The 25575-nt window shown below is 38.4% G+C and overlaps 2 protein-coding genes across 2 annotated transcripts; both read right to left on the minus strand.

Moving 5' to 3' along the window:
* Positions 1-750: 750 nt before the first annotated feature.
* On the minus strand, positions 751-19581 carry ddx27 (DEAD (Asp-Glu-Ala-Asp) box polypeptide 27). Its single transcript, XM_046845596.1, has 21 exons — positions 19260-19581; positions 16667-16816; positions 16522-16581; positions 16197-16440; positions 15109-15161; positions 14926-15009; positions 14722-14827; positions 13555-13728; positions 12602-12752; positions 10423-10522; positions 9168-9309; positions 8884-9037; positions 8659-8740; positions 3694-3871; positions 3482-3588; positions 3288-3384; positions 3028-3119; positions 2397-2517; positions 1635-1731; positions 1261-1332; positions 751-903 (listed from the first exon to the last, which is right to left on the minus strand). Exons 1-21 carry the CDS (start codon positions 19341-19343, stop codon positions 888-890), a joined length of 2364 nt encoding a protein of 787 aa, XP_046701552.1. The 5' UTR covers positions 19344-19581; the 3' UTR covers positions 751-887.
* Positions 19582-20396: 815 nt separating this feature from the next.
* On the minus strand, positions 20397-23830 carry snrpb (small nuclear ribonucleoprotein polypeptides B and B1). The gene is made up of 7 exons (XM_046856000.1): positions 23673-23830; positions 22907-23058; positions 21914-22025; positions 21682-21834; positions 21263-21395; positions 20847-20972; positions 20397-20560 (listed from the first exon to the last, which is right to left on the minus strand). Exons 1-7 carry the CDS (start codon positions 23673-23675, stop codon positions 20523-20525), a joined length of 717 nt encoding a protein of 238 aa, XP_046711956.1. The 5' UTR covers positions 23676-23830; the 3' UTR covers positions 20397-20522.
* Positions 23831-25575: the final 1745 nt, after the last annotated feature.

Genomic DNA, 25575 nt, shown 5'->3' on the forward strand with positions numbered 1-25575 from the left:
TCGTGGAGATTCATTATCTTCTCTTACATTGTACTGCTTTGTGCGAGACTGATAAGAGACAAAGACTCCAAGTATACCCTGTCCATCTTCTGAAACAAAATAGTTTTCTACCCTCTCTGCTGAAAGGAAAAATTGTAACGGTTTCCAGAAATTATAATGGTTTCCGATATAAATACATTACTATCAATTTGCTGGTAACCATTAAACTCATTATTAAATAGGTTTGATTATGTATTGTGTGTCTTTACATTATTAAATCATCATGAAACCAAATAATCCATTGTAGAAACCTACAATGTAGAAATCTATAGGACAATAGTATCTACTATACATATCATGCTACCAACAGAAAGCAAGCAAACGTACACTTTGCTAAATGTTGGGTCAACATTAGATTATGCAATGTGGATGTAATAATGGCACCGAATGTTTAACAGAATGGCTGATGTTGGTCCAGTGCTGGACCAATATGATTATGCGCTCTGTATAAACTATAGGTGATGATTACTAAGTCGGTGAGTTCAGATACATCATTTGTAATATGATCTGGTTAACTGGACAATGTTTCAATCTTTGCAGAAAGTTTTTGCTTATTGAAAAAGAATTAGTAAAACCAATACCATTCTACAATCGGAAGGCAAAAACACCCATTCAATCTGCAACTCATTTTTACTTTTACATGGCTTATAATACAAATACCAGTTGAATCAGTTGGTTCGTATCAGTTTAACAAATGTCGCACACAGCAGCAAAGAGTCCATCATTTATTTAAAGGTACACACAATGAGTATCAAATTGCCCTATTGACTGCCCAGTTGATGCTGCGCCTAAAGGAAACATCTTCGATGATTCTGAAAGGAACAAAGAAAACCACTGTATCTGAGACTTTACTTTCTCCTGAACCTGAAACAAGAGATAAAAGCAGATTAACAAAACTTGACATTTAGGTTTAAAATATAAGTTGTCTAACATAGACTAAGGTTTGATTAATTAATTATTTAGTTATTTAATTATATGTATGTTTGATGTATGTATGATGGATGGATGGATGGATGGATGGATGGATGGATGGATGGATGGATGGATGGATGGATGGATTTATGTATGTTTGATGGATGGGTGGATGGATGGATTTTTGATGGATCAATGGATGCATGTATGTTTGGTGGACAGATGGATGCAAGTATGTATGTTTAATGAATGTATGTATGGATGGATGGATGGATGGATAGATGGAGATTCTAAAAGTATACAACATACTTTGCTTTAGATTTAAAGCGTCCTCCTTTCTTATTAGAAAGACCAAGTCTTTTTCTGTCTTCAAAGGAAGGCCTGCAGACATATAAATAAAGATATGTTTAAAAAAATAAATAAATCAGTGAATAAAATTTCCCATTATGATAACATACTATATACAATATTGGAAAGCTATTTGGACTTAGAAATAAGAAATAGTAAGAAAAATGTGAAAGCTGTTAACGCTATAATGTTTAGAAATATTATAATACTTAGTGGATTTATTATAAGCGTCATAAGGTTTAATCTCCCTTTTGTGCATAACAAGGATAAAATCATATAATACTAAAGTTGTGTGTTTGGTAAGAATCGGTTCTGGATGTCTGCACAGAGCATACCCAGATCTGTACTGCTTCAGGACTTTCTTGCTGACATTCGTGAGCTCCTTGTCAAACACAGACTTCTTAGTGGGTTTTCCACCTTTTTGTTTTATGGCTGGGAAAAAAGAGACATAAGTAAAAAAAAAAAAAAAAAACATGATTTCAGCCTCAGGAAATACACCAGGCCTAACTTTATGAACAGTGAAGTGAATAACACTGATGTCTTCATTATAGCACTTGTTAGTGGGCAGGATATATTAGGCAGCAAATGAAAAAAAATTATAAAATTTGATGTTTGAAGCAGGAAAAATAGGCAAAGGATTTTAGTGAGTTTTACAAGGACCAATATGTGATGTCTAGATGACTGAATCAGAGCATCTCCAAAACTGCAGCTCTTGTGGGATGTTCCTAGTCTGAAGTGCTCAGTGTCTGTCAAAAGTGGTCCAAGGAAGAAACAGTGGTGAACTAGAAACAGGGCCAATGGAGGCAGAGGATCATTAATGCGGTTGAGGAGCTGGTCTGTGTGGCCCGATCCAACAGACGAGCAGCTGTAGCTCAAATTGCTGAAGAAGTTAATGCTGTTAATGCTCAGTGGGGCAGGACTGTTTTGGCAGCAAACGGGGACCAACATAATATTAGGCAGGCGGTCATAATGTTATGCCTGATTTGTGTTCATAATGTTATGCCTGGTCAGTGTACCTTTAAGTTGTGTGATTCAAGGCTGAAGCCAATTTACTCTAAAAAGCTTTTTAACAAAGAATTAACAATGGAAGCACAAACCTGTGTTTTTGGGCTCCTCTTCTGGCACAACTCTGGCTCGCTTTGGCTTGCGGTCACGTTTCGCAGCCCGCTCAGCATACATCTGAGACTTAAGCATTTCAAACTGAGCTCTTTCCTCAGGCTTGCATGCAAACGCACACGCACACGCACACACACACACACACACACACACACACAGGGAAAACCGATAAACCAATCAGAAACAAAAGTGAAACTGATTTTCTGAGCAGCTTGCTCACAGAGAAAAACAGATAAAAGCCACAGTCTCTTGGTATACATTTCTGTGTAACTATGGAAGTCTCCAACATGTTTGCACTGCCATCTTAATTACACCTAAATCTATATCTGCATCTATAATATTAACTTTAACATCATACAATTTTACAACACTCTTGCACTGTGTTATATATATATATATATATATAAACACCAATATATGACACCAATTGCACAGTGCTGGTATGTGACTGACATTTTGTAACTTCAAAAATCTAGAAAAGGCTCAAGACGGGGGAAATACTAAATTGACATGTATCAAATACTATGTACTATATGTTTATCTATGTATATAATATTATGTACATATAATTCAGTGGTTGTAAAAATGCAGTAGGTTACAGAAGACCCATACCGTCAGCACTTTCTTCTTGCCATCTTTCAGGAACTGAGCACGTTTCTTCTTTCCCCTTAGGGCCAGGTCAAAGTCCTGAAGCGCTTTGCTCACTGTACAAGAACAAATGTGAAGTAAGTCTCAACTGTGCTGCTTCACAATATTACACCACATGATGTGGTCACCGCAATTTATGTATTGATAAATTAATTGCGGTGACCACATCATGTGGTGTAATATTGTGAAGGAAAAGAAGAATATAAAGAAAAACAAACACTCACTTCGCTCCTTCTTTCTCTCCTCATGTGTTTGGAACCAAGATCTTGCAGGCTGTTTCTCATCTGCTGTTTGGGTTAGTCTCTTTTGAGCCATATTAATCTAAAAACCACACATAGAAATGAGCATTTAAAGCAAGACAAAACACAAAAAAAGTCAGGTGGAATAAGAATTTTTAAACATATACAAAGTGTATTACCTGTGCTTCAGAATGCACCATCTCTTTCTCTTCTTTCTCCAAACGCATGACAGCATATATATCCTTCTCCAACTTCTCAATCAGATCTCTAAACTTCAGAATCACCTCTGACACAAAGAAATCAAATTTGTATCTCTCAATTGCCAAAAAATTTATAAATAAATAACAGGACTTAATATAGTCTGTAGTTACTGGTGTGACTGTGCTTTTACCTTGAGGAATAACACGAGCTTTAACAGGAGCTCTGGCTTGTTTAACAATCTCCTTCAGCATCTTCCTCTCGCTTTCCCCCACCAGTGACACGGAACGACCCACTTTTCCTGCTCTCGCTGTGCGGCCCACTCTGTGCACATAATGCTTCGCTGTGTTGGGCATGGTAAAGTTTATAACCTGAGGAAAGTTGGGTAAAATAAACATGTTAAAATTTATTCCAAAATGTGGGTAAAATCATTAACAAACATAGCGGTGGGGGAAAAGATACCATAATTTCCGGACTATTAAGTGCACCCAAATATAAGCCGCACCCACTGAATTTCGCAAAGATTTTTATTTTGAATAACTAACTCTACACAGGCTTTAACGAAAGACAGTGTCTGTTACATGGCTTGTATCTGAACAGTAGCCTACCAAGAAAGTCATTGTTCACTGTCTTCCTCCTTTCTTTCACAACTATTTCTCTCTCGAGTTTTTCTTTTGGCATCGTCGTGCGTTTAAAAATCACCATCGGTGAAGCTTTTCTCCCGATGCCGTGCAGCTCAGTGTGTTTTTTCATGCCCGGTTGTTTTCAGCGCAAAGAATGATTTGCATTTCCTGTAGACAGTCCGAGTGAGCGGCAGGTCAAACTTCAAAGGAACCTCATCCATATTTATGATGTGGTGCGGCACGATTCAGTGGGAGCGCACCCGTTATAATATAAAGTGTTTCATTGGTTCACTTTAACCCGTTCGGCAATTTCATTGGTCTAATATGTTATGGGGCTCAGTTTTTTTGGCTTGAAGCTTGTGAAACCGGGAAAACCCAGGAAAAATCCATAAATTAGCCGCTTCATGGTTTAAGCCATAAGGTTCAAAGAGTGGAGAAAAAGTAGCAGCTTATAGTCCGGAAAATACGGTAAACAGGTTAAAAAAAATCCATCACTTGCACCTAGTAAAGCTAATCAGATTTATAGCTACACTTAGCTAATTGTTTATATAGTAGATTAGTTATGATTGCAAACATTGTTCATGTATAGCTAAGTGACTAGTTTTAGTTTTTTATAGACAAGTAACTTTTTTTATTCTAGAAAGACAAGTGGCTAGTTTCAGCTCTAGATTGCTAAGTAGCTAGCTTTATTTCTATTTACTTATTTCGTAGGATACTGGTAATTGATAATTTTATAATTATTTAAACTAGCTAACAAAATGGGCTTATGAATGTAAGGTATGTATTGGCTAGATCCTTATAAAATGCACCAACACTACGTATCTTTAAAACTTTAGCCAATAGTATGTTTTGTTAGCAATGTGATGTTTCCAGCATGCTACATCAAGTCTGGCTCATCTAATCTATTGTAGAATCACCCACATATGAAACAATTTTTGTGATATTACATACCTAAAATATTACCATGTATAATTATATAGCATATAATATTTCAGACACATGCAATCTTTTTTTGTAAATCAATAAATTTCATCCGCAAAACATTAACAACAGTTATAAAAAAACGTTCACCAGAAACCAACATGCTGTCTTGTATAAATTTCAAGCAATGTAATGTAGGGGTATAACAATTCCTCGAGTAACATGAATAATTCGAATACAAAAATTACTAAAACACGGACCACCCAAAAGCCATTATTACTGAAGCACTGGTCACTAATCTCTGCACTGGAAAGCTGCATGGGACGGCTTTTTCAGTTTTGTTCAAGTTTTGTTCCCTAAAACCTATAAGTAGTTATATTTTTAGTGCTCTGACTGCTTCTTCCTGCTACTCTGCTTTTTGTTTGTTTGTGTATTTCACCCACTTCCCTTTTAAATATGAGTTAAAAAGAAACGTAAAAACTTTTTGTAAAAAAAAAAAAAAAAAAAAAAAGATGAACATGGACATGAACAATTAACTTTATAGAACATCATCTGAAATTATATAATAATAAAAATAAAAAAAACAGGCCAAGGTTTTGTTGTGTTTTATGTTCCTTTCTTCAATAATAAAGTAATATATCTGAAGCACTCTGTGATTCTCCTCTGTCTTGTGCCTGTGTACGCTCTAGTAGTTACCGCACATTAACTAAAGTCCGACCTTGTGCCTGTAAACCGTTTTATTTTATTTTAGTTGCCATTGTTGCTTTTGTGCAGCAGAAATATAGCAGTTTAAGTGTTTATATAAAAAAAAAAAAAAAAAAACACACCCCGTAATGCGGTTACCGTTTTATAAAGTAATTTGAAATAGTTTTTTATATTTGTATTTATAAACTCCCACCGCAGTGGAGGAACTGGAGCAGGTAGTGCAGCACCTTTTTAAAGCTTATAAATAAATATTAGATAAATAGATAAATACGCCGATTTAGTGCTTGGAAAATTTCAAGCGGCTTTTCGGGAGACAAAATACTGTGCGGGATTTAATTAATGAATACATGAGTAAGAAAAATAATGAATTTCATTAAATGAATAGAAGATAAACTAATTACTTGTTCATTTTAGAGGCCTTTTTTTCCCCTCGCTCTTATTTAGTATTGCTCTTTAAGAAAGACAGAAAATAATAAAAAAATAACCAAAAAAAAAACAAACTAAAATCATTGATAGCAGCAGCCTTATTGCAATTATGATTTCACAACACATTGCAGCTCAGAGCTCAGAGCTTCCCTTTTGTTTAAGAGGGCAACGCTCTGCTGCTGTAGTGTTGCATTTTATTATCAATTCAAGTGGAGAAATGCAAGTTCACATGCACTCGTTTTGTGGAAAGGATAATGGGCTTTATTTGAGCATGCAAAGTACAAGAGATATGGATCCTCTTCTAACAAATGCTCCCTAAATTTTGTCGATGCCTGGCTTCAAGGACATTCTAGCTTACAGCTCGCTTACAATCTCCCTTTTGTTCTACACTCCACACAGATAAGCACTAGTTCATGCTCCCAATTTGCATATTGCCTTTCTTGCACAAGGATTAATGATGGCCCAAGCCATCAAAAAAAACAAAAACAAAAAAAGTTTGAACACAGGCATAACTTGTCATCCAGAAATGCCTTTAATTAATAAATAATTATAATGGTGCAAATCATGACTAAATGGATGTGAAACTCATTGTCCCCGCTGGAACGGGGTCAAATATGCAAAAGCCACTGAAAAGCTAAATAATTATCTTAAGAAAAATAGGCAGTTTAACTGCTCAGGACGAACAAAGGACTTGTGAACAATGAACTACAACTAAACATATAAACAACCATTTATCATCCAGGTAACAACACAGTTTTATGAATTGTAAGCACTATATACATACTCATTTAAAAAGTTGCGTTTTTGTTTGAAACCATTTACATTTCATATTCCGCAAACATATAGAAACATATGACCTAAAATGTAATGCATTAATAGTTAATATTAATTAATTATTGAATTAATTCATAATTCACACTAGTATGCATATCGTTTACGAAGTAGACAGCACAGTTTATACACAAAAGTGAAACGTCCTGCACCTGAAAGCAAGTTTTTGTGGTATCGTCTGACAGAGGTCAGAGAAAGAAAAATATAAATAAATACTTATTTACCAAACCATATGAAGTCTTCCATTCATCCATTCATTCATTTATAGAATTGAATACATCTATATATGGAATTAGCTTGTTTGTTAGAGACCTTAGTCCTGGCCATTTATTAATTTAGGCAAAAAGTGTTGACTTGGGATGATAGATGGTAGGGCTAAAATTTGATATTGACAAAGATACTATATGGGTTGTGAAATATATAATCCTGTGATCTTATATTATAATAATAATAATAATAATAATAATAATAATAATATAATAATAATAATAATAATAATAATCTTAAGCTTGCTCTGGATAAAAGGTGTATTCCATGTTAAATTCTGTAAATATATACAATTACCACATTTCCCCTTGGGGATTATTAGAGTACTAGGTACTATACACTAAATATAAGACATTATTATTACAAACACTCAGATGGAGAAAGACTGGTTTAATAACGTGCTTCCTCTAAATAACAAACACAAACAGAAAAGACATGACTTTATTCTAATAAAAAATAAATAAATAAATAAAACATTTCCAAAACCATTTGAGGAGAAAAATAAAGGAAGACGACATCAATACTGCACTTAATTTACACTGCATTACACGTGCACTTGAGTCTACAGCAGGACTGCTGTCAGAGTATAACGGACACATCAGCAAAGAAGGCTGCAGGATTAATAGCTTCCTTGTTAGGGTTGTGTCCGTTTGTAATCACCTGACATGACTGTCGCCGACAGGTTACATGAATCTATAGTAGTTTGTCGATTCACATTATTGAATCATTTCTTTATACCGCTTTACGATTCATCAGGTAAAATTTAGATCTTCTCATGATGGTATATTGCATTGTAAATCTACAATCACATCCCTCTTATAAAATATATATACAGTATATTACCAAAAGTATTGGATCACCTAGTCAAGTATCAGATGTCCTTTTTAAGCGTCACATTCTACATTTAGTTCCAATTTGCTCTTATAATTCCCTTCACTCTTATTGGAAGATGTTTCACTAGATTTTGGAGTGTGCTTGTGGAGATTTTTGCTCATTTAGACACAAGGGTGTTAGTAAAATCAGGTAGTGAAGTAGGTGAGGTGAGGAGGCCTGGGGTGTTCCAGTTCATCCCAAAGGTGTTCAAATAGGGTTTAGATCAAAGCTCTGAAGCAGAAGATCTTCCACTCCAACCCAAGCAGAGCATATATTAATGGAGTATGCTTTGTGCACTGGGGCATTGTCATGCTGGAACAGGTTTGGGTCTCCTAGTTCAAGTGAAGAGAACATTTCTGTGTGCCTTCAGCTTTGCGATAACAGGTTGGGAAAAAGAACCACATATTGCTGGGAAAGTCAGGTGACCCAATACTTTTGGCAATAAATATTTTATACGAAAAATACATTTCTAAAAAATTTTTTAAAAGTATTGGAAAAGTAATGAAACCTACCGTTTTGACTCCCTCAATATCCAGACCTCTGGCTGCTACATCGGTGGCTACGAGGATGTCAATCTGCTCATCTTTAAATCGCCTAATAATGAGAGTAAAGACAAAGGCATTAAGCATTTGAGTGCAAAAATACGCATTTGAATTTTTTTTGTCTGTATAAACCCTATGAACATTTCTGCTATGAGGGAAACATTTCCAGGAGCACTGAATGTCACCGGTGTGTACCTGAGACTCTCTATTCGCTGTGTCTGAGACAGGTTTCCATGGAGCTCTCCGACCTTCAACCCCATGAGGCCGAGGAGGATGTGCATGCGGTGGGCCTGTTTCTTGGTCTGGGTGAACAACATCACATGGTCCTGAAACGTGCGTGTGAGGAGTGCTGTTTACAGGGTAAGAAACAAGTAAAACATTAGTTTACATGAGCAATTCCTGTGGCTGAAACAGAGTTAGAGAGGAGCAAAAAAACAAATGAAATATAGAAAATGATGTTAAAAAAGATGTTCCCTCACCTGCAACTATAGCCTCTCTCTCTCCCTCTCTTGCTGGTCGAATCCTTATAAATTCTTGTCTGAGGTATGGTGCCACATCCGTGTTACTGTTCACAAAGATTTTCACTGGCTGCTTCAGTGACACTGAGGCCAGATCCTTCACCTGCATTACACAACGACAACAACATTTAGCTTTCAATCAGGACGCAGTTTTTAGATTTACAGTTTATGGCGTTTGGCAAAAACCCAAATCCAGAAACATTTATTACATCATACAACTCCGTAGATATGGGGCTAAGGGCCTTACTCAGGGCCCAGGAGTGGCATCCTGGTGTGGCTGGGATTTCAACTAACTTGCTGAACTCTCAGAAAGTCCAGTGCCATAACCACTAAGAGACCGCATGACCCTATAACTATACAATAAACTATTAACTACATAATTCTATGCACATAGAGTCAGGTTGAGCATTCTAAGCACACCAACTCTTGTAAAATTCTCTGTTGCATTATTTGGCTGTTGACTTACAACAGAGACCCAATACAACAAAAAAATATGGTGGATGAAGCAAAGCAAAAGAACATGATGCTTTCATCGCTTTCCTGCCATAAATCTTTATTATTATTATTATTATTATTATTATTATTATAATACTTTGAATGGTAACTTTTTTGATTAGATTTTAAACATTACTGTCTACACTGGTAACCTTACTAGATGCATAATTATCATATAGTTGTTTCTTTAATAGTACTGGGCACTAGGGGTGGGCGCTATATCAGTATGAACGTGACTACCAGTATTATGCTCTGCCATGATATGGATTTTGCTATACAGTGGATGCCGTTACATATTCATTAATTAAAATTTTGCATTTAAATTGTTTTGCATTCATCTCGTATCTTCTTTCTTTTGAATTGGTACAATGTCCTCCGCGATGCGATGTGCTATTGCACTTATGTCTTATTTTTTGCTCGTCTTGTCAAAAAGAATGCTGGCAGCGAATAAAAACTTAATTGATTGCTGAGTGGGAGCCATGCTCGTCTATGTGCATGCTCCGCCTCTAGTTATATCTGTTGCATGCATTTGGGTTCATTCCTCATATTTTTTTAGGTTGTTAAAGAGATTGCTGATCCACCTTTTGTTTACAACAACATGACACAAATTGCATTTTTTTAGTGGTTGATGGAGATTTTAAACCCAAACCAGTTCCAAATAGAGCAAATTCATGGTGTTAGACCACCAGTATAAGTACTGGGACATTAAGAGTGAGTCTACCTCTTCACTCATGGTGGCTGAGAACAGCATAGTCTGCCTCTGATAAGAGCACATTCGGATAATCTCCTTCATCTGCTCTTCGAAATATTCATCCAACATCCTGTTTAAAAAAAAAAAAAAAAAAGAAGAAAAAAAATAGAAACATTATCAACCATCATATAAATAACTGTATAATCTCAGTCAAATAAATAAACCATAGCTGACATCCAACTATCAAATGTTAAGACTGTGCATAATGATTGCATAACCTACTCTCTTAAAGCCAGAATTCAACCTAAACTAATAGCCAAGGTTAACGCTGCTCTTTTAGATTAGTAAAGTCTCAGTCATTCTCTTTGCCCTTGCCATGAACATGATTGTCATGACAGCAGAGTTGTAGAGCAGAGTGTAGAGGCCCTGTGATGAGAACTGGAGTGTTACAGCCCCCAATAAAAGCCTTTATGGATGACCGGACAGTCACCACGACATCTGTCCTATGTAGTAGATGAATTCTCCAAGGGCTAGTGAAACTCATTAATTGGGGAAGGATGAGTTTTAAACCAGCAAAACCGAGGTTGTTAGTGCACAAGAGTGGGAAAGTGGTGGACAGCCTTGGTAAGCTGTCTGACTGTGGCCTCAAGGATTCTTCTTCTCTCCAGAAGGCCAGTAAAGAACTTGAGTTTTGGCTCAGTAAGGTGGACAAAGAAGAGTATCCTGCATCGGATACTGTGGCCCATGGTACTGTATGAAGTGCCCATAACAACAATCGAGTCCCTGCAGAGAAAAATAAGCATCTATCTGCAAAAGTGGCTTGGTCTACCGCGAAGCCTGAGCAGTGCTGCTTTATAACGGCACCAGCAATATTCTGCAACTCCCGGTTAGTAGCCTAATTGAAAAAGTTCATGGTGTCAAGAACGTCGGAGGTATGGCAGTATAGAGAGTCTAGGGATCCGACAGTAGCAGCAGCTGGCATACAGGTGCAAACAGAGAAAAAAAATGGAGTGCAGAGAAATCGCTGAGTCATGGTTGATGCGCAAGGCACTGGTGGGGCCCATAGCAACAGGGCGTGCAGGTTTTTACTACTTCTTGGTTGTGAGAATTGACTATGCTCAAGGTAAAGTACATCAACATCTTGTTCAGGAGAAAGTACGAACAGGCGTGGAGGAAGTAAAAGCTATCCGGATGGTGGGAAAGGGACAGCAAGGAACTTGGACTGGATAGGTCAATGTTCGACAACGTAAAATCACCTGGGCTGATTTCCGGAAAGCAGATTTCCATCGTATAAGGATCTTGGACCAAAGCTTCTATGATGTCTTACCGAGTCAGGCAAACCTTCACATGTCTAGGGCAAACACGAGACATCTTCCTGTCCCCTCTGTTCGTGAAGTGGATTCCTAGGACATCTCCTTAGCAGCTGCCCAAAAGCCCTTGAAGATGGGTGCTATTGTTGGCACCACGACTAAGTGCTCAAGGCAGTTGCTGAGAGCTTAGCCATAGCCATCAAGGCAAACAAGGGCCACCACAAGGCATTGATCACCAAGTTTCTTAGAGCCGGCCCACCCACAACCGAGAGTAAACTCTGTGCTCCTCACCACTGCTACTGACTGCCAATTGGAAGTGGATCTTGATAAACAGCTGAAGAACCCTAATAGAATTACATTCACACTGCTTCATCCAGACAATCATTGCCTAAGTTCCCACCAAGCAATTGATCTCTTTGGAGCTCACATGGACAAGGCCAATCGGAGAAAGCATGCTAAGTACCAAGGCCTAGTCGAAGAGTGTAGAAGGCAGAGCTGGAAAACTAGTTGTGAGCCTTTGGGGTGGGCTGCAAATGATTTGCAGGGTGTTCACTACGCAAAGCACTTGCACTACTAGGCATCACCGAGGAAGCAAAGAGAAAGGTGATTAAAAACCCAACTGAAGCCACAGATAAAGCCACTAGGTGGCTTTGGATTAAGAGCTGTGGGCAATCGCTACTGGGACACAGACCAGGGTCTGATCAACCCTGGCTAGGTTGTCTGGACAAGGGTGTCTGATGTTTAAATACCCGAAAAACCCAATGAACCCAGGATACATCACTGATGATCCCAGTGTATATGCATGATGTATGTTTCTCTAGAGAACAGCATCACACAAAGATTCAGACAGACAGATTATGTTTTTCCTGTAAATGTAAACATTTGATGTGAAGTCTTACCTGTCTGCCTCATCCAGAATAAGCACCTCAATTTGACTAAGCTCAAAAGATGGAGTGTTGTGTAAGTGATCTATCAAGCGGCCAGGTGTGGCAATCAGGACGTCAGGACCCAGCCTCAGTGCTGCCTCTTGAGACTTCAAGTCCAAGCCGCCTGAGCAAAGACACAACAAAAGAAGAGTAAGTGTGCATTCTCAACTTTGCTGCCTTTGAACAAAATGACGTTCTGTTCAGAATAAAACAGTCATCTGAACAAGAATATTTAAAACCAGTCCATTACTTATTCTGTACATAGGCCTGGAATACCAAACAATACAATTCAATAATTTTTCGACTTATTTTAAAGATTAAAGAAGTGTATTGCATATTTTATATACAAAATTAGGCTACATTTTTACTCTCCTCACCTGTGGCAATTTGACATGATTCAGTAACCACCTTTATGATAAAAAATAACCTAGATATCAGTGTACATGTGACTGACAAACAAAAGAGTTTAAAAATATTATCAACATATAAACGTTTCATACGAAATGCCATTAAAAGAATAGTGCTGCACTTTTAATAACCTTTTGGATGATATATATCATGTATTAATCATAGAAATGTATCAATTTTAATAAAAATAAGTTTAATTACAATTGCTGCTATATTTCTATGAAATATATATATATATATATATATATATATATATATATATATATATATATATATATATATATATATATATATATATATATATATATAAGCTATTGGCTATTAGCTAGAGTTAAACTGCAAGTAAAAATATATGATTATTGAAGATTATCAGAATGAAATATTGATCTAATTCTGCCACTGATTGTCAGGTACCCAGGGAGCATTAATACAGAATTAAGGTGATTACACAAGTCTTCAATAATGGGAAAGTCTCATTTTAAAACCAAAAGCAGACGGCATGAAAATGAGGCACATACCCACGGCCAGGCAGAAGGTGATGTTGGTGAACTGGCCCAGCTGGCGTGCTACAGAGTGCACTTGGATACCCAGCTCTCTGGTGGGCACGAGCACAAGCACACGAGTCACCTGCGTTACTCTAGGTTTATAAAGGAGACGCTCCAGTACAGGCAACATGAATGCAGCAGTCTTACCTGAGAGGGAGTTAGACAGAGGGAGAGAGAAAGGTAAATAAAGTGCTATGATCCAAACATATTCGACTTTACAAGCCACCAAAAGCAGCTTCAAAGCATCTTGGAATCACACGTGTCTCTCTGCAGTGAATTGAAATGATCCTATTAAAGTGCTTAAGCAGCAGTTTGCTTCACCAAAATCAATACACTAAACCATATGTTCTCGACACAAACTCGTTTTTTTTCCAATACATATGGTGTGCATTTCCAGACTGTCTGCAGCTGCACACTCTTACACCCAGTGATTCACTTTAAATAAAAAGAGCCCATATGCTATCGTTCATCTGTGATGTATAGTGAATGTGATGCGTGCTTAGGTATTTTTGGAGCACAGATTTAATCATTAGCAAAAAAAGCTACACAATTTTCTGTCAGCAGTGCATATACACCGACCAGGCATAACATTATGACTTTATAACATTGTAACTGTGATGTCTGGGTCAGACATCACTGCTCTTGTGGAATGTTCCCAGTCTACTGTGGTCAGTGTCGATCAAAAGTGATCTAAGGAAGGAACAGTGATGAACCAGTAACAAGGTCATGGGTGGCCGAGGTTTATTGATGCACATGGGGATCAAAGGCTGGCCGATCCAACAGACGGGCAGCTGTAGCACAAATTGCTGAAGAGGTTAATGCTGTTTATACTCGACAGGTCATGAATGTTTTTGCAGGAAAAGGAGACCAACACAATATTAGGCAGGTGGTCATAATGTTATGCCTGATCGCTGTATACACCTTGTTATCCATACTATAATTTTTCATTCATTGCCATGATTTGAATTGATAAATGTCCTGGAGAGGATCCCTTTAAACGGGTTGAGGACTCTGCACGAGACTGTTACCCTTAATTATTAACAATTAAGGGTATATCATTCTTATACGAAGATTTGGAAGGTACAACACATGCTTTCTACAGCACCCATAGTAAATAATACTGCCACGTTTGAGCAATACCAGTTCCAGTGGCAGCACATGCACAGATATCTTTTCCCAGTAAACCCACTGGAACACACGCCTTCTGGATAGGTGTGGGCTGCTTGAAACCCATGGTGGTAATGGCCTGTGGAAAAAAATCAGGACAATCTGTTACCAAAATACATGTCTGATTTCGAATTATATTTCAAGAGGCGAACCCAAGCACTAGTCATGCCACCTGACCTTCAGCAAAGGTCTGGAGAGATTCATGTCCTGGAATGTTAGATTTTCATCATACTGCGAGGCATCTTCAAAGAAGGCTTCAGGCTGCAGAAAAAAAATTAATACATTCACAAGAAAAACACGATGATGAACTCAAGGGTGCATTAGACATTTTACACGATGTGTGATGTTCAATGAGATTACATACCTCTTCTGCTGCCTTCGTTTTCCTTTTTTCCCCTTTTCTCTTAGTGTATCTGTAATGAGAATGTATTACAATAGTTTTGCATGTGGAAGCTGAAAAACCAAAGCAAGCCTACCACACAAACGTGCACTTTTTATTTTGGAAGTTTTAAAGATTATAAACACTCTCCCATAACCCAAATCTACACTGAACATTTTACTACTACCACCATTTTCTCTACTTTGTGCAATATCATATACGTGCAATTCTTTTTTTCAATCCTGCTTCACTGCATTAGACTGTCACTTTCTGCCACAGATCAATGTGTAATTTTGTCAATGCTTGGTCATTTAGTTATGTCTGGTTGTGTTTTGTGTTATTGTTGTAGAAGTCTTTGTCTTGAAATATCATATCAATGTGCAATAGGATTTTTTAACCAATTGAACAATTGCTGCACTATTATGTCCCTCGGTCATGGGCCAATGTGTACCGTATTCTATGCTTTGTCATTTAGTTGTGTTAGTTATAAACATAAATTAGTTTAAATTTCTACTATGCTCAAGCACCTTTGGCCAATAAAGCCAAGGATTGCAAGACACACCCCTGTAAACCACAAACCGGTTTGGTGCAATGTTTACTCTCCTGCACAAACAGATTCGGCCATGTCTGTCCCAGTAAAGGGGCAAAAAAAGATAGATTCTAGAAGATAGTGTGTGTGGAAGCAGATCGAGTAAGTACAAGATATACGAGTGTGATGGTGAAGTGTCCACATACTGTTTGCAAAATAGTGCAAAATTAATTGTCTTGTTGAAAAAGTAGGTAGATCAGAGCATCTAAGTTCTGACTGGGACCAAAATCAGGACCATAACAATCTAAATCTAGTCAAAACACAGGTTTATATGCATGCAGTGGTTCTAATAGGTTTCCAAAGTAACAACTCTTTCACAGGGACGTGCAGGATGGACTCAGCTCAAATACTTACACACGTTTACAAAAAACTATTTGTTGCCCATTGATAAAGAGAACTTTCGGAGAATTTATAACAAGTTTTATAAAAGGCTTTCGCTTTTTATACTCCAGCTTTATCCTGCAGTTCTTCAGCACTCACCTGCTTTTTTGAAAACAACTTCATCCTCAGAATCGAACTCGTCTTCGTCATCAACATCACTCCCACCGTTGTCATCTTCAACAGTTTCATCCTCCTGAACTTCAGCTCCATCGTCAGCATCATCGTCATCAGGTTCAGCATCATTATCGTTTTCGTCATCGTCGTCATCATCATCATCATCTTTGTCCTCCTCTTTCGTGATGACGGATTTATCACTTTTGTTGCCTCCTTTCTGGACTTTTTCCTAGACACCAGCAGAAGCAGAAAATAAGCCACAGCACAACAATGATACCACATTTGAAAGTAGCACTCAGCAGAGTCTTACCTCGATTTTACGCTTCTTACGCACTTTCTCTATCTTCTCATCCAGCGTGGTGGGTGCTTTCTAGAAAGTGGAAAACACATCAGCCATGACATTAAGCACATTTAGCAAAGGAGTCTGTTGAACCATGACACCGTATTACACTCACTCTCTTTTTAAGTTGGCTCATAACGTCCGCCATGGCCCAGTCCTCGCTGTACAACCCGTCTCTCTCGCCAAACTCAAAGTCTGCGTTGAAGTCGCCATTGCTTCGTCCTTTCAGCGCTCTCTTCTCCTTACTCAATACGATGGGTTGCTCCTGTCCATTTAAATTAAAAATACACGTTGAACGACTTTCATTTTGATCTGCATGCAATTAACAGGTCATCTGCAATGACATTGTATAGTTGTTCTGAGCAGACTGCTTTAGTTTCAAATGATAAATAAAATATTGATATCATTTCACTTTGAATAAAGTGATCTTTCTTTCACCAAAATGATGTTAGACAACCTGCGGATGCTGGTGGCAGTGTAAGTCGGCCTTTGCTTTATTTCTACCTAAAGAAAATAATGCAGCAGTGCTTTATTTCATGGTTCTGTCCTTCTTACATTGGACACTCCATCCACACAGATTGAGATAAAGCTTTGACTTTCATGCTAACAGCGAAACAGTCCCAGACCATCACACTACCACCACCATATTCTACTGTAGGTATTATGCTCTTTTTCTGAAACGTGGTGTTACTTTTACGCCAGACGTAATGGGACACACCGTCCAAAAAGTTTAACTTTTGTCTCGTCAGTCCACAGAGTATTTTCTCAAAAGTCTTGGGGATCATCAAGATGTTTTCTGGCAAAACTAAGACGAGCCTTTATGTTCTTTTTGCTCAGCAGCGGTTTTCTTTCTTCGGTTTAGTCTCTTTCTTATGGTGGAGTCATAAACACTGACCTTAACTGAGGCAAGTGAGGTCTACAGTTTTCTGGATGTTGGTGTGGGGTCTTTTGTGACCTCTTGAATGAGTCGTCATTGTGCTCTTGGGGTAATTTTGGTCGGCCGGCCACTCCTGGGAAGGTTCTCCACTGTTCCATGTTTTTGTTATTTGTGAATAAGGGCTCTCACTGTGTTTCACTGGAGTCCCAAAGCTTCAGAAATGGCTTTATAACCTTTTCCAGACTGATAGATCTCAATTACTTTCTTTCTCATTTGTTTCTGAATTTCTTTGGATCTCGGTATGATGTCTAGCTTTTGAGGATCTTTTGGTTCTACTTCACCTTGTCAGGCAGGTCCTATTTAAGAGATTTCTTGATTGCAAACAGGTGTGGCAGTAATCAGGCCTGAGTGTCTCAGATGTGATAAACCACAGTTTTAACAGGGGGGCAAACACTTTTTTCACACAGGGCCATGTAGTTTTGGATTTTGTTTTCCCTCAATAATAAAAACCTTCATTTAAAAACTGCATGTTGTGTTTACTTGTGTTATCTTTTACTAATATTTAAATTAGTTTGATGATCTGAAACATTAAAGTGTGAAAAAACAGGCAAAAAAAAATAAGAAAACAGGACACTTGTGTCAGAGTTTCCACGGCATGTCTGGTCTTTCGCTCTGTACATCTCCTCAACACGTTCAACGAAGTTATTGGATGAAATACAAGAAGTTTAACTAAACTTGATTATAGAAGGTTATAGGACTGTGGTAAAACCTGCGATGTTGTTTGGTTTAGAGACAGTGGCATTGAGTAAAAGACAGGAGGTGGAGCTGGAGGTAGCAGAGCTGAAGATGTTGAGGTTTTCGTTGGGAGTGACGACGATGAACAGGGTGAGAAATGAGTTTATTAGAGGGACAGCGCATGTAAGACGTTTTGGAGACAAGGTGAGGGAGGCGCGTTTGAGATGGTTTGGACATGTGCAGAGGAGGGACATGGGGTATATCGGTAGGAGAATGATGAGGATGGAGCCATCAGGAAGGAGGAAAAGAGGAAGACCAAGGAGGAAGTTTATGGATGTGATGAGGGAAGACATGCAGGTAGTTGGGTTGAAAGAGGCAGATTTAGAGGACAGAGGGGTATGGAGACGGATGATCCGCTGTGGCGACCCCTAGTGGGAGAAGCCGAATTAAAGAAGAAGAAGAAGAAGGAGAGGAAGAAGAACATAACGTGGTACAGTGGCATCATAATAAAAGTGGGAACAGCGATTGGGAATTGTATACGTTAAATGATCTTTAAAGAAGTCATACATTGTGAACTGTTAAACTGATTGGTGTCTAGCAGTTTTATCCCCTAACAAGCTATCCACTGTTAGCAAGAGATTTTAAGGTAAAAATCAGTCGCAAACTGTGAATATATGTATGTTTTCTGGTAAACGGAAATGACATAAGGAAATAAAACTCAGTGAATGCAACTTGTGATTTTTTTTTTTGTTCAATCAGGTGGTATTAGCCGACATTCCAGCACTTTTTGTAATCAGATTTAATTTTCCTGTTTAAGTGCGTTACTAATTATTTTTATTGTCTTTGAAGAAACGATGACGTCACATTGTCGCCAACATTAGGAAAGCCAGTTTTATTTGATCACGGCTCATGTGTCCTCAGAGCTTTTTGCATTAATTCCGACCTCGTCTGAAATCACTCTGTGATCTACCGGATACACGTGAGAGCTTCTTCGCGTCTAGTAGCGAGAACATGGAGCTGGCTGGTTAGCTAGCAGTGTATAACAGGCAGGAAACCCTGTGATAAAGAAGTCTAGAAGAATGTGGCGTTTACCCACCTCATCATCAGAGCCTGATTCCTCGTCTTCTGGAACATCAACATCGTCTGCAATGGTTCCGATCAGATCAAAATCCGACAACATGCTTCTGCTCCACACTGCAGATCTCAGCGTCTTGCTGAATTCAACCTCAAACACATTCAATTCCTACCACCTAACGCACACTGTAACCCGACTCCTGGTACAGTCTGCGATTTGTTCTTGGGTGCTATTAATATATAAATGTTTTTAAATACCGAGATTTAAAACTGTTTCAAACGATGCACGAGGACTAAACCCACATCGTTCAAGGCCCACGTGTTGTAAAAGTTCAAGAAGAAGATACGTCACTTCCGCTGCTCTTTCTATTGCTCAACAGTGACATCTAAAGGTGTAGGGTTAAGTTTCACATTTACAGCATTTAGCAGATGCACTCATCCCGAGCGACGCACAAAAACCATAGTGCCTGTCAATAAACAAACCAACACTGGTCACTAGGTTGCAGACTTAAGGTACAATAAGCCTAAAACTCAGTTGAAAGGAATTATAGGACACTTTTTTTTTTAAGCAAAGACAAACCAGGAGGTTTCATTTCCCTCATGCACACTAATATTCACACAAGTATTTAAATTAAATATTGATCAGTTGGACGATCAAATAAATTAAGTCATCATGAAAGTACAGAGGGCTCTCTAGGAGCAGGGTAACAAACCAGTGACTCAGCTAAAGGAGACTGGACTAATACTGTCCTGTGGGTGGTTTCATTTTCTAGCATAGGTGCTCTACAGCCCCAGGGAATAAAACGGGGGCAGGATCAAACCTGCTTATAGCTCAATGTAAAACAGTGTCAAATGGACTATGTATACTGATGCAGTGATTTGGAAAGCTTACACAAAAATGTAATGAATTTGACGTGAAAGTTCAGTGGCTGAAAAGAGGCCGTGTAACTTGTTCACAAATGCTACATAATGTAATTTCCATCTATCCTTCAAATAAGACCATATCATTTCAGCCTGTAATTTCCACCATAAACTGCAGGCTTTGGCCTCACAATCTTCTCATTGTATTGAGCTTACCCCAAGATAGAGTTTTTTTTTTTTTTTTTTTCTTTTTTGGGACAGGGGAACGTACACAGACAAAGTGATTTAAAACAAGACGTCAAATAGACACTTTATTTTAAAATAAAGAAAAATACAAAAAAGCAAAACCATTTGAAACTATACAACAACCCAGAGCTGGCAGAACAGAACAGGCTCATATAACATTCTCTTCCAATGTGGCAAATCAAGGTCTTGGCGGACGCATGCCTGGAGGAGGAGGCCCTGACAGACAAACAAAAACAGAATTAGAACAGTTTTATAAACAAAAGCCAAACACTAAAATCCAAGATCATACTAATGTTGAAATGTCCGTCTCTCAAATCAGATGACAAACTGACCAGATGTACAAAGATTACACAAGGCACATTTAAATAATTTGGTTGTTGGAACCTGCTTAATTTGAATATCATGCAGTAAATTCTTTGTAAAACATTTCAATTTACATTATGTGTAATGCCTAGATACTGTGTTTTACCCTAGGGTTTATTTTTAAAATCCAGATCCTAACCTCTCATTCCGGGTGGTGGTGGTCTCATTCCTGGAGGGGGCATGCCCATTGGGGCACCACGGCCTGGTGGTATGCCCATTGGGGGGCCCATAGGTGGCCTCATGCCTGGTGGAGGACCCATCATGCCTGGGGACAATATAAGACAACAGCCTTCAGTTTAACATTCAATCAACAGTCAGAGACCCAGAATCAAACACTGCATGAGAGTGTGATTCTGAGCTCAGAGTAATCCTGTTCACAAATGCCTCTTCATCAGTCTCAGTTTGCACAAGTGTTCATCATGGCTACAGAATCACAAGCTCCACTGCCACTCTACTCTGCAAACTGACGGGGGAGTTGGTCTGCGGTTTGATGTTCCCCTTTAAACTGACCCAAAAGCAGTTTTAGGTATATCAGAAGTTGTGGATGTAGGTTACCTGGAGGTGGTGCACCTCTGGCCATGGGAGGAGGAGGGCCACCTCGGCCAGGTGGATACTGTGTGGGTGCGCCAGCGATGCTGGCACCAGCTGCTGCTGCAGCCACTGTGCCTCTGCCCTGAGGGGTCATCACCTGTAAGGAGGTACAAGCAAAAAGTCATGAGTTTCACCAGGAACAAATTTTTTTTTTTTTTTTTTTTTTTAAGCAACCAAATCTAATTTGCCAGAAATGCTTCGTCAGCATGAGACCATAGATGAGTATTTTAGTAACCATTAGCTGAAACTAGGTTCCTTAAAAAAAAAAAAAAAAACCCTCAAACATACCCTGCCTCAATTACATGAACCTACCAGTCAGATGTGTATAGTACAACCCTTATTAAAATCTCAAAAAAAAAAAAAGCAAATAACTAATAACTTGCCTGTTGTGATGGGCCACCAACTCCTCTCACCGGTCCAGCAAGTCCAGCAGGAGCCTGGGCCATTGGAGCTCCAGCTGGTACACCTCTGCCTGCTGCTCTGCCCACACCTGGGCCTCCTGCCACACCAGCCAGGGGCACCCTGGCAATGCCAGTCTACAACAGAAATCAGATTAGACGTTCAAATTTGAACACGATTACAAATCCAAAATCTTGTGATGTTTGTCTAGCTTACATCTTTGGGAGGTGGTCCTTCGACAGTCATCGATACCAGATTCTCTCCTCTGAGCAACACCAAACCCAGTACTCGCTTCTCCTCCCTCTCTGGCTGCTTGGAATTTTTGGGCCTATGAAACACATTCAAAGCATTCAGCAAAGCTTGTTCTTTACAGTAAGACCTCAAGAATCTGACATCATGAACCTACACACAAACTTGTAACAACCATACAAAACAAGAAGCACAGAAATAAGCACTTTTACATGGGCTAAAAAAAGGTTAAATCCTGTTTTTAAACCTTAAAACGATGTATGTTACCACACTAAACATTCCAAGTAAGAGCTGGATCCACACATAACCCCTAAATTAACTGGCACGAATACATTCCTGATCAGCTGTATCTACACTGAAGAACCGAATGCAGTACTACAGATCTGATGCAGGGAGTGTGAAATCTTAAAAAGGCAACAGGAAGTGCAGGAGGTCTCCTGCTAGGCTTTGATGAACAGGGTCTGGCCTGTGGGTAAAACATTGGAGTAGACCCCATTGTTCTGACCTGTTCAAAGAACTAATTTAAAGTGGATGAAAACCGGTCCCCCCCACAAAAAAAGGACTTTGGTAAGTTTTCAGAATCATTTTAATCCATAATCTACATTTTTCTTAGTGGCTAGTCGCCTCTCGTACACGACGGGTGAACTTACAAAACCTCAGATACGTACATAATTCGGGATCTGCCACTTAAACCAAGAGAGAGAGAAAAACATTTAAATGTTGTTTAATGGGCCACGTCTTCAGTCATGACCTGAAGCTAAGGACTAGCTGCTCAGAGACCTACAAAAAAGTTCATTCCAGCACCAGACATCATGATGCATCTTTTCATATCTTGAGAAACCCTGGTTGAAAAGCCAGGTGGGAATGAGGAGTTTCACTTGTAGATTTTTGGGGTGTATGGATGAGAGAGACTTTGATGAGATTCCCAATTGTACACTATAGTTCCCGTGAAGTTCTTACTTGATCTTTCTGAACTCGTCGCAGTCACACAAAATGAGGTTCATATGTTTGTCGAAGGCTTTAAAGGTCCCGATGAAAATTCGGCCGTCCTGCAATATACAGCGCATCCTGTAGTCGATGTGCTGCAGCATCTTACTGCTCTTTCCGACCGTCTAAGAGGAAAGAAAACACACAAAACAGCCACTTTGGTTATTATGATATAAAATCAGGTCCACCGCTACGTCGCGCATGCGTCAAAAGGTCCTAAGCTCTACACTCTTAGCCTAGTTTATACATAGTGTCCCAAGCTAGTTAGCCCATAGCTTAGCATTTCAGTCGTGCAGGGATAAACCAAGTAGCTTTTAATTCTCCCTTTACACGCCACTTAAGTAGAAGAATTCTATTTGAAACAAAATACATTACTGTATAATCTACACGAACCGGTTAGCAAGATGGCTACTCTTTAGCTACGTCTCGGTGCTCGGTAGCTTCCCATTCGTTGCATTTTATTACATTATACTCGGCTTTCAAACGCAATATATTTAAAAGTTGAACAAATAAAAACAGTGCGTGGTGTAACATTAAATATTCATTTATCATAGCTATAATAATGGTGGAAACTTTCTCTGATTTAGCAGGGCTAGCAGCTTCAGGAGAGCAGAACGTAACACAAACGTATTGACTTACAACAATAAAAGTTTTTGCTAATTATTTCTCGTCCTGACATAAAATACAACAATAATAGCATAAAGAAATAAAGGATGCCGTTTAATTCGGCCAGTCTTACCATGATTGCTGTTGGGATGGCTCCGATTAAGATCGGATTCTGCCAAAAGACTTTCAAAAAAAATTGACCCGCGAAGCCAAAAGCTTGGCGCCGCCGAGTGCTTTCTTTATTGCTGGTTGAACGGAAATGGATCCGTTCCTCAAAATGTCCCCACCGGAAACACGCAGCGCTTCAGTCGTTCCTGAGGACGATATCAGTCCGCCCGAAAAAAGTCTCACTTTTAAAGGATTTATGTATCATTTTCTCAAAACACCTTTTAAAACGTGTTTTTATTGTGCAGTAATAAAAAAGATTCGATCATTGGTTTTGTTATAGTCATTTCTTAATTTTATTTATACAAGTTGTACTCTTTTTTTTTTCTTTCTTATATTTACTCGTCTTTTACATTTATAGCTCCTTTTATGTGATGCACAATTCACTGAGCAGTCGATCATGTTTTCATTTCACTGCAAGTTGTATTCTGTATATAATTAGCTTTGTGACAAATCAAATATTAAATCTTGAATTATAAAAGGAATTTACTTTCCTTATGATAAGCCCTGCATGCATAAAGCACACACCAGAACTCTCTTTTTTTAAGTTACCTACTAAACAATAAGCTGTATTTTAAAATAATAAAGAATACACAAATATATTAATACCATATTGTAATAAATATTTGTAAAAAATGAGATTTATGATTTAAAACAGGTGTACAATTTATTGGGACACTGTATGAATATGTTGAATGGACGTTAATAACCGTGTGTTATGTTCATAAATAGGCACCTGCTACGAATTGGTTTTATTTAAAATGTTTGTATTTTTTACATTGACACTGACAAAACATTGCCTGGTTTTGTGAGACATAACCTGTCACCACTTTGTGACAGCTTTTAAAGCAAAAAGTCTCATACAGTTATTCAAGTGCCATGAAAACAAGTACAACCAGGGAACTGTGGCGTAAGAAGGTCTTTGTGGTTAAAGCATTGCACTTTGGATTCAAATCCCACACTTTTAGCTGCTCAGTTGTATGAATGAAATAAATGTTAGTTGCTCTGTCAGACAAATGCAGTAAATATAAACTGAGTTAGTTGAGTTTTCCTAGAAATAAACATTTTCTTTTTGGAAGCTTGTAAGAAAGATAAAAAAAAAATAACAAATTTGTCTTTTGTATTTTTCCTTTACTGAAATAAATGACAAAATGTAGTTTTGATGGGCACTAAATTCAACAGCACAGAATTGACTTTTTTCTGAGGTTAATAACAACCAATTATCTGAGACTCTGAGATTTCATCACCAGACCCCCAGGCTCAGCACAAGAGACTCAATGAGCCAAATATCATTTGACATCATACACTAAAACAGTGGGGATTTTTTTCCAAAGATCCCAGATGGTCCACATTTCAGATTTATTGTGTCTCATAATGTGCCCACACCAAAGATTCTCAGTTCTAGTCTCAGGGGCCTGTGCTGATACAAAAATCCAATAGTGATGCATAAAAGTGGTATTAGATAAGTATAAATAATGACCACCTCGGTCAGTGCAGGGATGAATGAAGAAATGCTGACTTACTCGAAGATAAGAAAACAGTAAATGTGTTAGGAGAAAATAAAGACTGATATCTGCCAGAGGTGTGAGGCAAAAATGGAATCCTGGATAGAGTTTTGCTCTAAAACTGGCAGATCAAAAGGAAAAAAAGCAAAAAGAAAATCAAACCAGACCTCACTGTCAGACTTTAGCTAACAATCCCAATTTGTTCAGCAAGTTGTATAGGTTATAGCAAGTTATCAACAAGAAATAAGTATTTTATTACAGATTTTTCTGTGAATTCTGCATCTGTTTAAATCTGTTGTATAAATTATAGACAATGACAAATCACTCCTGCCACTCTTCTCCACCCATTCCACCCTGCCTGCACTC

This window comes from Silurus meridionalis, chromosome 1 (genome assembly GCF_014805685.1).
Source record: "Silurus meridionalis isolate SWU-2019-XX chromosome 1, ASM1480568v1, whole genome shotgun sequence".
Classification (NCBI taxonomy): domain Eukaryota; kingdom Metazoa; phylum Chordata; class Actinopteri; order Siluriformes; family Siluridae; genus Silurus; species Silurus meridionalis.